Source organism: Echinops telfairi, unplaced genomic scaffold (genome assembly GCF_000313985.2).
Source record: "Echinops telfairi isolate 266 unplaced genomic scaffold, ASM31398v2 ScPeMD7_2291;HRSCAF=2852, whole genome shotgun sequence".
Taxonomy (NCBI): Eukaryota; Metazoa; Chordata; class Mammalia; order Afrosoricida; family Tenrecidae; genus Echinops; species Echinops telfairi.
In genome coordinates, this window is record NW_022106189.1 from 19,879,086 (window position 1) to 19,890,556 (window position 11,471).

At 57.7% G+C, this 11,471-nt stretch overlaps 1 protein-coding gene across 2 annotated transcripts in view; it reads left to right on the forward strand.

Annotated features, from left to right (window-relative positions):
- Window positions 1-9,627, forward strand: part of NUP93 (nucleoporin 93) — a 104,411-nt gene extending 94,784 nt beyond the window's left edge. For both annotated transcript variants that reach the window (XM_004704656.3, XM_045293845.1), the window contains 12 exons: window positions 507-672; window positions 870-963; window positions 1,578-1,769; window positions 2,373-2,499; window positions 2,586-2,658; window positions 2,868-2,912; window positions 3,870-3,986; window positions 4,848-4,966; window positions 6,555-6,672; window positions 7,037-7,120; window positions 8,159-8,287; window positions 9,364-9,627. In XM_004704656.3, coding sequence (XP_004704713.1) covers window positions 507-672; window positions 870-963; window positions 1,578-1,769; window positions 2,373-2,499; window positions 2,586-2,658; window positions 2,868-2,912; window positions 3,870-3,986; window positions 4,848-4,966; window positions 6,555-6,672; window positions 7,037-7,120; window positions 8,159-8,287; window positions 9,364-9,474 — 1,375 coding nt within the window. In that variant the 3' untranslated portion in view covers window positions 9,475-9,627. The remainder of the gene's footprint in view (window positions 1-506; window positions 673-869; window positions 964-1,577; window positions 1,770-2,372; window positions 2,500-2,585; window positions 2,659-2,867; window positions 2,913-3,869; window positions 3,987-4,847; window positions 4,967-6,554; window positions 6,673-7,036; window positions 7,121-8,158; window positions 8,288-9,363) is intronic.
- Window positions 9,628-11,471: the final 1,844 nt, after the last annotated feature.

The following is an 11,471-nucleotide window of genomic DNA, read 5'->3' on the forward strand; positions in this document are numbered from 1 at the left end:
ACCGCTGGAGTTAGAAGTTCTGATGTGGATGTTCAGAAGTGCTTCTCGTCTGCCCGCTTGCCTTTCAGGAGCTCTTGCTCTGGGTTCTGTTACTGCCCTTGGACTTCAGTTCACCTCTCAGCCCAGTTCAATCTGGGTATGGGAGGAGTGGCGGTAGCTTCTCTGGTCATACCTGCAACAACCTGGGGGTGCTTTCATGCCTTGGGCTTTCCCAAGACCGAGGGGCAGTCATTTGTCTGGATCCGGAGTGGGGTGCAGTTTCCAGAGGGAGCCCTGCAGTCCGTGCTGGACGGCTGCTGTTCATTCTTGCCTCCGACCTGCCCCTGCTTGGCGGAGCAGCCCTAGGGGCTAGAGAAGGGCCCCTCTCAGGCTGTGCTGGCATTGAGGGGCACGGGCAAAGACAGCCCTGTCCCCCTGGATGAAGGGAGGCTGTGTGCTTTCCGATGTCCTCACGGATCTCTCGGGAGCAGGGCTGTCTGTGATGTGGCCTGTCCCTGTGTCCTTAGATTGTCCCCAGCTACTGAGAACAAGCTGCGACTGCACTACCGCCGGGCTCTCCGGAACAACACGGACCCCTACAAGCGGGCCGTGTACTGCATCATCGGCAGATGCGACGTCGCCGACAACCAGAGTGAAGTGGCGGACAAGACTGAGGACTACCTGTGGCTGAAGGCAGGCCCCGCTCCCCTCTGCCCCTGTGTGTGCTCTGCGCCCTGTGCTGGCCGCCAGCGAGTCTCCCGTTTCCTGGCCCCGTTTTGGTTATGTCATCCCAGCCAGTCAGCACAGCGGCGCGCACCCTCGGCTCTCGGGGGCACTGTGCCCGGCTGCTGGAAGGCCTGGGCCAATGCGTGTCTCTCTCTGGGGTTTAGTTGAACCAAGTGTGCTTTGATGATGACGGCACCAGCGCCCCGCAAGACAGACTCAGCCTCTCACAGCTCCAGAAGCAGTTGCTGGAGGACTATGGTAAGACCCCCTGGACAGAGTCCCCAGAGGTGACCACACAGATGTCCCCGGGAATAGCCTTCCTCTTGAACTCTGTCTCTCCCTCAGAGCCCCGTGACCCTTAAGACCATAGCAGAGACCATTCTCAGAGGAAAGGCCGCATGGCCGTAAGAACTGTGTGTGCCTCAGAAGGAGGGTCCCACACTGCGTCCCCCATTCTCCGAGCTGTGCTCATGTGAGACGAGGAGAAGACCCCCCAGCTGTTCTCCTGCCCTGCGTGTAGGTGGGCCCCCTCGTTGCTTCCAAGATCTTGGGAGAAAAGAATCCAAGATTCCAACTCGCCGTCAGCAGTCGTTGAGTTCAGACGGCTGTGAATGTGGGTGGGCCGTAGCGCCTTAGAAATCGCCCCTTTTCTCCTTCACAGCCAGCTCGGGGTCTGCTTCTCTCTCTCACATGGGGCAGTTTGGGCCCCACAGCATTCGCCCCACTTGCCAGTGGTGTTGGGAGGAGGCCACCGTGCCTGGTCACACTTAGGGTGGTGGTGCCCCGTAACCAGGGGCCTGTGCTGGTGCTGGCACCGCCCCCAGCAGGCCCTTTAGGCTGAGGCCGGCCACTTCCGTCGTCCCTTCTTCCAGGAGAGTCCCACTTCACCGTGAACCAGCAGCCCTTCCTGTACTTCCAAGTCCTCTTCCTGACCGCCCAGTTCGAAGCCGCCATCGCCTTCCTCTTCCGCATGGAGCGGCTGCGCTGCCACGCTGTCCACGTGGCCCTGGTGCTCCTTGAGCTGAAGCTGCTCCTGAAGTCCTCAGGGCAGAGCGCGCAGCTCCGTGAGTGCTGGGGCGGGCTGGCAGGAGGGCCCACACCTCACCCACTGGGCAGCCGACAGGGCTCAGGACACACAGCAGCATGTGTCTTCAAGCACGTAGGCCGTTGGATGCTGGGATGATTAGTGTTAGTGCTCTGGCTCTTGCCCTGACTAACATTCCCTGGCCTGTTCGTGATACAAAGTGCTACGTCAAGTGTGTGTGTGTGTGGTGCTGTTGAACCAAGTGCGTGTGTTGTCAGCGGTCTAGCTGCCTGGAGAACAGACATGAGCAGCTATCTGGGGCCTGGGTCATGTTTCCATTAAGACATTGGCCTCCGTGCCTCCCAGCCGTCTCTGGGAGGTCCAGACAGAGTGGGTGAGGCAAGGTTTCTGGTAAGAGCAGTAAGATTACCACAGCACGTGGTCCCCATCTTCCAGTGAGAGATTTCGGGCACTCTGTACACAGGAGGACATTGAGGGCGGGGTGTGAGAGGTGAGCTGTGCTGCAGGCGTCCACACTGCCGGTGGTCTTCCAACTCCGTGTCGGTGGTTCCTGGGCTGTGAGGGTCAAAGGGGCATTGTAGTTGTGACCTGTTCCTGTCCCCCGCCTCCTTCCCTGGTGCAGTCAGCCACGAGCCCGGAGACCCTCCTTGCATGCGGCGGCTCAACTTGGTGCGGATGCTCATGCTCTACACGCGCAAGTTTGAGTCCACGGACCCGCGGGAAGCCCTCCAGTACTTCTACTTCCTCAGGTAAACTGCTCGCCACTGCCTCCGCTCGGCTTGGTGTCTGCCGTCTGCAGAGGACTGTCAGAAACCGAGTGCCCCTGCCCTCACAGGGACGAGAAAGACGGCCAGGGGGAAAGCATGTTTTTGCGCTGTGTGAGCGAACTGGTGATAGAGAGTCGCGAGGTACGTTGGTGTCCGTCCGTCCGCCCGTTGTCTGTTGTCCTGCCCCTGGGTTTCAATGTGGGCAGGGCGTATGGCCAGGTGATTCCAAGTCTGCTTCAGTTTCTAACAAACCACATGCTACTGTTCTCTCCTCTGTGTAAGACATCCCCCACCTGCCCCATTCCTGCTGCTTGCCCGGCTAATGGAGTGACCTCTCTCTGTCTCTGCAGTTCGATATGATTCTGGGGAAGCTGGAGCATGATGGGAGTAGAAAGGTGGGTGCTGCGCTCCCTTGAGACACGTGTGTCTGCCCCTGGGCTGCACCTGTCCAGAGACCCGGAGTGACGATGACAGGCCCCAGGTGGTAGCCTTGATTACACAGATGCTTCCATGCTTTATGAAACACTACGCTCAGAACACTCACCTGTTCACACACCTCTTGTTCTCTGAGCCAAGGGGCTGTGTTTCTGCCATGGTCAGCTCAGAAAATACCCGGGGCAAGGGGAGTGGGTGCTGCACCCCTCCCCAGGTGGAAAAGTTCGCTTCTGAGGGCCCAGAACTGTACACCACCACCAGAAGTGCCGCTGTGCCCTGAGGCCCGTGGTGCCCAGCCCCGCCGGAGGCGTTCTCCTGTGGCCTCGGGAAAGGCACTCGTCCCTCTGGGGGACGCTGTCCGCTTCTTCTCTGTCCCCAGCGAGGGGGCGTGATGCTGCCCACAGGCTCCGGCCTGGCAGGCCCTGTGATGGGCTCTTCCCGGGGATTCCTAATCGCCTCCCACAGCGACCCAACAAGGTGGGAGCGTGGTTTTCCTGTGGAGGAAACAAACAAGTTCCTGTGGCGCTGGAATTTGGCCCCAGCGCCCACCTCCCGGCTCCTCTCGGCTGCCTCCCTCCTGTGCGGTGGGATGAGGTCAGCGCAGTCCATCCAGCCCTGCCTGCTTGAGAAGCCGCGTGGCCCTCCGAGGTGGCAGGCACGTGCTCTGCCCTTGACTCTCCTTCCCAAGGCCGATGTGAACTCTCCTACCGTCTGGCCGCAGTTGGAGGTGTGGGGATTGTCTTTAATGCCTGTAGGACAGTAGTCGAATCCCATAGGAAATGTCTGCACCCTCAGGGCAAGTGCTTTCAGCTGGAGGGTCTTTCAGCATCCAGTTGCATCTCTGGGCTGAAAACAGCAGCTCTGAGCCCCGCCCTCCCTTCTCTCTCTCTTCCTCCCCCTCCCCTGTGTCCTGCCAGCCTGGAGTCATAGATAAGTTTACCAGTGACACAAAGCCTATTATCAACAAAGTTGCTTCCGTGGCAGAAAATAAAGGCCTGTTTGAAGAAGCAGCAAAGCTGTATGACCTTGCCAAGGTAAGGCGGGCCTTTTTCCTCCTGCACTGAACGCACCTGCCCTTTGGTATTAAATACACCAATACTTGGCAAGGGTGTACCAAGGGGCAAGGTCAGTGGTTTGAACCCACTGGCTAAACTGTGAGAGGAAGATGCAGCTGTCTGCTTTCATCACCATGCACCTTCAGCCCCCAAGGGCAGCTCCACCTGCCCTTCAGGGCCGCTCGGTGCTAGAGTTGCTCAGTGGCAGTGAGGTTGGCTTCGAGTTTGGGGGGCATTTTCTCCCAGTGCTCAGATGGTTAACAGGCCACTCAGGGTGGAATTCCCAATTGGTAGCCTTGGTTATGCCCATAGGAACCCTGGTGGCATAGTGGGCTCTGCACTGAGCTGCCAACCTCAAGGTCTGGTGAGTTCTCACTGGTGCCCAGGAGGCCTTTCTGGCCAGAGCAGTGTGTGGAAGGCTACCCTGCAGGACTGAACTGGTCTTGGGCGGCAGCTGGATCAGTGTGCATCACGCTGAGCTGAGGAAGCCAGTGGTGGTGTCTCTCCGTGGACCACAGGATGGCTGATCAAGATTGTGCAGCCTGGAACATTTCATTCCTTCCATCAAGTGGGAATGAGCAAAGATGGGGTATAGTTTATGGGGTTTTGTGTTTAGTTTTTTTTTTTTAACTAAAAACTTGTCTAAAATTGCTTAGCATTTTGATTGGGGTATAATTAGCTTACAGAACAGTGTGCAGTTTTTAAGGATACAGCTGGATGAATTTTGTCTGGAAACACTACCTAGGTTAAGCTCTAGAACATCCCCATCCATCACCCCAGAACATTCCTCCTCATGTTGACATATTTACATGGTTCCCCCCCCATTGATTTCTTGAACAGAATCCTGACAAAGTGCTGGAGCTGATGAACAAGTTGCTCAGTCCTGTTGTCCCCCAGATCAGCGCCCCCCAGTCCAACAAAGAGAGGCTGAAGAACATGGCACTCGCCATCGCTGAACGGTGAGGCCAGGGGCTGGCCCTGTGGGACCCCGAGGGCCAGGGGCCGCTCCAGACTGAGCCGGGCGCTCCCTGTGGTTTCACACTGATGTGACTGCGTTAGGCTGGGGGGTGGGTGTTTCCAGAAGGGCTGTGGAATGAACCACGATTTTAGGAGCATCTCAAAATGATGACCTTGATAAGAACAAACAACAGAGTGCTTATGCCACCTCGTGGGTCCTCGCTGACCCCAGTCTGTTGGCTGGATTTTCAGAAGTGACCCGGCTGTGTGACTCGGTGGGCACAAGCCACAAGCCTTCCCTCTGGACTTCCTCTAGAAAATGCGAGTGTTGGCCCAGGTGCTCACTCCCACCTCTCTGTCTGTTCTCTACATCCTTCCCGCTTCACTGGGCCCCAGACCCTCCTCCCAGCCTCTGAGGGTTCTATGAAACGTCAATCATTTTATCCTGAGGGCTGCTCCGAAGAGCAGGCTCTGAAACCTGCGCTTCACACAAGAGGGCACCGCTATCAGACACTCTGGGGCAGCACCCGAGCTGTAGCAGTAAATAACACATCTTCCCCATGTTCTCCCCCTCTCTCACCACGTTGTTGTTGAGTATTGCTGAGCTTTCCCCACTGAGCGCAGCTCTGTGGGCAACGGAAGGAAACAACCGCCCAGTCCTGTGTGCTCCTCTCTGGTTATTGTGCGGCTCATGGGGGTCTTTGTCTTTTTCACTGACCGTCTATTCATCAAGCAGGCAACCCTCCTCCAGGGATTAGTCCCTCTGGTTCCCGAAACGTACAGTAGATACACATTTGTCAGCCCTTTCAAAGGCCAGGTGGTAAAAAGTTACGGATGGAGAGTGGATGGGTAGGTGGGTGGATGGTGAAGGCATGGAGGGAGGGAGGGATGAAGGCATGGATGGCTGGATGAAGGCATGCATGGATGGGTGAAGGCATGGATGGATGGATGGATGGATGGATGGATGGATGGATGGATGGATGGATGGATGGATGAAGGTATGCATGCATGGATGGATGAAGGCATGGATGGATGGGTGAAGGTATGGATGGATGGATGGATGGATGGGTGAAGGTATGCATGGATGGATGGGTGAAGGCATGGATGGATGGAGAATTCTGAGTGGCCCAGAGGCACCACTCAGATGTACCCTGCTCCCCGGTGAGTCAGCTGAGTAAGCACACTCTCCACTTCACTCCCTGGTTGCACCCTCGGAAGATACTTGCAGCCAAGTGACCTGGAGAACACTGATTAGGGGTGCTCTCCCCGGTGACATTCTCTGGCAGATGGGATGTCGCCATTTGCAGATACCCCCAGGACAGCTGCTGACTCTGCCCGTCGGCACCCCCACCGTCCCCAGAGAATTGGGGCTACAGTGGTGGCGGAGGCTGGGAGCCATGATCTACCAAGTGTGAGTGGATCCGTGTGCAGGCCACCAAGAGACACGGCACTGTTTCAAAACAAGCAGAGCTGTCTGTCCCCCAAGCCCCTCACCCAGGGCCGAGAGGCTGTGATGCTTTTTGAATTCTAGCCTGCCTTTAGGTGGTGCTGGAGCTCCGACCATGTCCCCGCCCCCTTTCTGTCCTCCAGGTACAGGGCTCAAGGGGTCAGCGCCAATAAACTGGTGGGCTCCACCTTCTACCTTCTCCTGGACTTGATCACGTTCTTCGACGAGTATCATAGTGGTCACGTGGACAGAGCCTTTGATGTAAGTTCCCGGGATGGTGTGTGAAGCTCATGCTAATACGTGCCCTAATACGAGACGCAGAGCTCCAACTGCAGCTCATGTAAAGCAAAGGGCGTGCCACCAGTGTGCCCGTGAGGACAGATGAGCACATCCTTGGAATTTAAGGGGCCTACTGTGTGGAGCGTCCCCTTATCCTGGTGTAAAATTCCTGCCCCCTTGATCTAAAAGTCAAGCTGGTCTTCAAGGTAACTTGAACAACGCCGGGAAACGAGGCTCAGAATGGAATTGCCGAAGCCGTGTGTGGGCTGGTGAGGCCACTGTTGATGGGGTGATCTGATGCTCTGTGTCACAGGGGCTTGGCGGGGTTTGTGTTTGTTCTGAACAGATCATCGATCGCTTGAAGCTGGTGCCCCTGCATCAGGAAAGCGTGGAGGAGAGGGTGGCTGCCTTCCGGAACTTCAGCGATGAGGTGAGTGCTCTTCTTGCTGAGTCGAGGTCCCTTGTGCCCCGCTTCTGGCACGAGCTTTGTCTTCCTGAGCGCTCTAGTGACCGCGGCCCTGGAGACTCGGTTTCTACACTGCTCTCGCTTCCGAGCCCGGGCTGGGGTTCCTGTGGTGTCCTCAGTCCTGACCTGCAGGCTGGCGTGTCAGGCATGTCCTTGGGAGGAACGGGAGGTCTAGTTTGATCTTTGCACGATCCACTTGCTCTGGGCGCTCAACTGTTGAGTGTCAAGCCGCCAGCGCAGTGGCTCTGGGAAACGGGCCATCCCAGGACCCCGTCCTTCTGCAGAGGCACCTCACACCTCCACCGCCTCACCCCATGCTCAGCTGGGTGCATGCTGGACCACCAGGAAAGCTTGGCAAACCCTCACACCCAGGCCCCCACCCCTAGGGCTTCTGGTATCCTGATGGGGCACCGACCAGGTCTCCCCTGGCCATTCCCAGGTGTGGCCCCAGGGACACTCTTGCTCTAGAACCACAAGCCCTTCGGGCCCACTGCCTGGTTCTGGAATGTACCTGTAAAACAGAGGCCTTTGATTTCAGAGGCGGCAATAAGGCCAGCTTCGCACATGGGTCCGGCCAGGTGGTAACTAGGACACTGCAAGCCCCCAGCCACTGTCCACGTCTTTCCTGCCTTCCTCTAGTTCTCAGTCATTGTGTCTAGAGACCCCACTGAGGTGGCCGGCTTGTCAGACGGTCTGTGGAGGAATGGGACGTGCTCCCTCACCTGTTGACGTGCAAGTCCAGATGCTGGTCACTCACTCTGGCCAGTGTGAGCCCACATGCTGGGCTGTTGACTCACTCCTGCCTTGGAGAAGAGAGGGCGCGTTAGCGCTGCCCGGGGCGAGCCCTCACTCTTGATCTTTGAGTGCCCTCCACCTCTTTCTGGTGATAGGTTGGGGACGTGGTAGGGCCAGGCCCACCTGGCAGTGGCCCGCACTGCCTCCTCCTGTTGTTAACCCTGGGGCCTCGGCTCTCTTTCCTTACGGGCGTGTCTTTCTCTGCAGATCAGGCACAACCTCTCGGAGGTGCTTCTGGCCACCATGAACATCTTGTTCACACAGTTTAAGAGACTGAAGGGAACAAGTCCAACCTCGGCATCCAGGCCCCAGCACGTCATCGAGGACCGCGACTCTGTAAGATCCCTGTGTCCTGGAGGCCACCCTTAAGATCTGCTCCCCATCCCCCCATCCCCCTGGCCAAGGCCTCTGCGGCCTTACCAGACAGCTCGTTGAGCCCGAAAGGACTTGCTGGTCTCAGGCCACAGGGGAAATGGGCCGGGCTGAGCCCGGTGCCCCTGCTCACAGGGGGCCACCGTTTGTGCTTGATTCCGTGGGTGCTCCCGCCCTTTGTGAGTGGGCAGCTGCTTTCTGAGCTCTGACCATCAGGGAGCGCCTTTATCAGGCTTGATCAGTGGCAGATCCGGAATCTCCCGTAAAAGCCCTGGAGGGTCCGTGTAGACGCGTGGCATACGCAGCCTCTGCGCTTCAGGAGGGCAGTGCCCCTCTCCAGGCAGTCGTCTGAAGTGACTTGGACATTGTGGGCAGTTGTCTGCTGAGTCAGTGGTCACTAGGAGTCTCAGAGGAGGTTGTCTTTGTTCTGTTGTTGGAAACTACACGCCGTGTCATCAAGTCGGTGCTGACTCAGCGCCCCTTGTTGGAAACATGGGGTTTAAATCCTAGGGCTGTCTTTTTCCCTCTTGGACCCATGCCATAATTCATGTGCCTGGGAAAAGAGGGCCAGGCACTTGGATCAGGAAGTGGGGTGGAAGGAATGGAAGGCAGAGGGGAAGACACCGAGGAAAGAGGGCAGTGGGGCTACCCAGGTCACAGCGGTAGCTGGTGGTTGGTGTTGGGAGCCCAGAGCCCACAGATGCAGCTGGAACCAAGCCAGCGGGGGCAGCGGTGGAGGTCAGTGCAGTCGACAGTTTTGAAGCCCAGAACTGGGTCAGGCCTAGCTAAGCATGTCGGGCCAGAACCGCTTGCTTGGAAAACCCGTGTGCCGGTTGATGGGCTTTGCCGTCTGCTGGCACCGGGGCCTGGTAGGCCAGGCTAAATGGCTGCAGCAGGCTGGGAGGACGTGCGGTGGAGAGTCAGCCCCACAGGAGTCTGCCTGCCACCAAGGGTTAGAGCATGAGGCCCGCGGTGGCCACCGTCAGCCCTGCTCTGACTTCGAGGCACCTGTTTTCTCCCCTGCCCCGCCCTTCTCTCAGCAACTCCGCAGCCAAGCCCGAGCCCTGATCACCTTTGCCGGGATGATACCCTACCGGACGTCTGGGGACACCAACGCGAGGCTGGTGCAGATGGAGGTCCTGATGAACTAGCTGCCCAGCTCGGGACTCAGCCGTCAGTACCACACGCGGGGCAGCGCGTGGGGGGGCTGTTTTCATTTCCGTTGTGTTGTGGTGGTTTGTTTTTTGTATTACGTATTTTTGTCAACACCAATAAATTTTTTTGGTTTATATTTCTTTCAAACATCCTTTTATTTTCTTTGTTTTGTTTTGCTTTCCTTTCTTTTCCCTTTGACGTTTTTGTTCCGTTTTTATTTGTGCATTGCGGGGAATGCTCTCTCCTCCTGAGCCAGAGAATTGTTAGACCCCATGGACGCCTCTGCCTTCGTTAACGTCCACCGTGAACGATTAAAAGTCGCCCAGAGTGAGCAAGGAGAAGCCACCGCAGGGCGTTGCATTTATTTACGTCTGTGTCCAGGTAGCAGGTGTGGCTGGTCTGTCTCGGGGTGGGGGTGCGGGTGCGGGTGGGCTTGAATGCTCGCTGGGCAAGCACCGCCTGCGGAAGTGTTCTCCATGGAGCCTGGGCCCCAGACCGGCCGGGCACCTGCTCTTTGGCCCCACTGTGGACAGGCCTGCGGGCAGAGGAGCCTTAGGCATGCACACACCTGCACGTGGGGACTGCAGCTGGGAGTGGGTCGGCATCACTGGCTCGCTTCTAGGCAGCTGCTCCTGGAGAGCAGACGACGTGCCCGGTGCAGACCCCTCGGGTTAAGGAGAGTGAGTGCTTCTCTCTTGTGTCCAGTGGTCAGCTCTTCCGATTGAGTGACTGCTTCTCCACTTGTGAAGCCTACTGATTGGCCAGCTTGTAGGTGGAGTTCAGAGGCCCTGAGCAGTAGTTATCCCCGACTCTGGCTCTCTTTCTCCAACCACGAGGGCCAGAGCCCTGGGCCAAACTCTGGGTAGGAAAGAGGGGCGTTAATGCCTGAAGGGGCTGCCCAGGCTGCACAGAACTGGGCAGTGTCCACTCTGCTGTGGTTTAATGGCCGCTCCCAGGGCCGGGGCTCTCACAGCGGGGTGTTAAGATCCCCAAAGTTTCTCAAGGTGACTTTGGTGTGTAGGGAGAAATCGCTCTCTTCCAGAGGTGTGCTTACCCTCACCACCCTTGAGTGTCTAATTGGCCCACGGTTTCACTTCCCACTAGTGAAACCTGCCCCAGGGGTCTCATCTCCCTCACAAGACCAGGACCCTCTGAGACTGGTGGCTGAAGGGCAGCTCAGAGTGGCCAGGACAAACTCTCAGGGCCGGTTGGACAGATCCTTTGCTGGGGCTTTGGGCTTTGAAATCAAGGGTTCCGTCCATTTGCTTTTTGCCCCCAGCTTCAAAGAGAAAGGCGAGGTGGAACAGGTTGTGTGCTAATCACTCCAGAGCGCCAGTTTCATCAAAGTGAGTGCTGGTCAGCACTGGACTGTCTAATTGGAGACTGAGCGGCAGCCCCGCCTTTGGATGCGTGGTTGGCATATCCTCGTGTGGGTTTCTGTAAGCACAGCGCTGTAGCGTCCCACCAGTGTACAGCCAACTTCAAAAAGGAAAGATCACTTGCTCTTTGAACTCCTACCTGCTTTTATTGGTGTCCACGCGCCAGCCAGCATCCTTCAGACTGAGCTCATTAGTGACGGCCATTGGGCCAGGACTGGACCACCTCAGCCATCCATCCACTCCGCAGGTCCAGCTCAGCAGATTGCTATCATGCCATGCAGGAAGTGGTGAGGGCCCGGCCCAAGTGTGAACCCCTGCCCTGAGGCTCCAGGGTGCGGAGACTGAGCCCGGCCTGACCGGACACGCCCTGTGGTGGCCAGCGGGCGAGAGTGGCGCTGTGGCCTTTCTGTGGGCATGTGCACCTGGTGGTACACGTGCCAGCCTGTGACGTGCGGGGCGGTTGCTCCTGCTTGGGGAAGTGTCAGCACAGGTCAGCCACTCAGGGAACAGGCAAGGACGGGCCGTCTCAGGGTCCCGCGTGCCTCCCAAGATGGCATGCCACCTCCAGCCCATCTTCCGCCATCTGTCACATCCGCAGTGCCCCTCGCGGACCG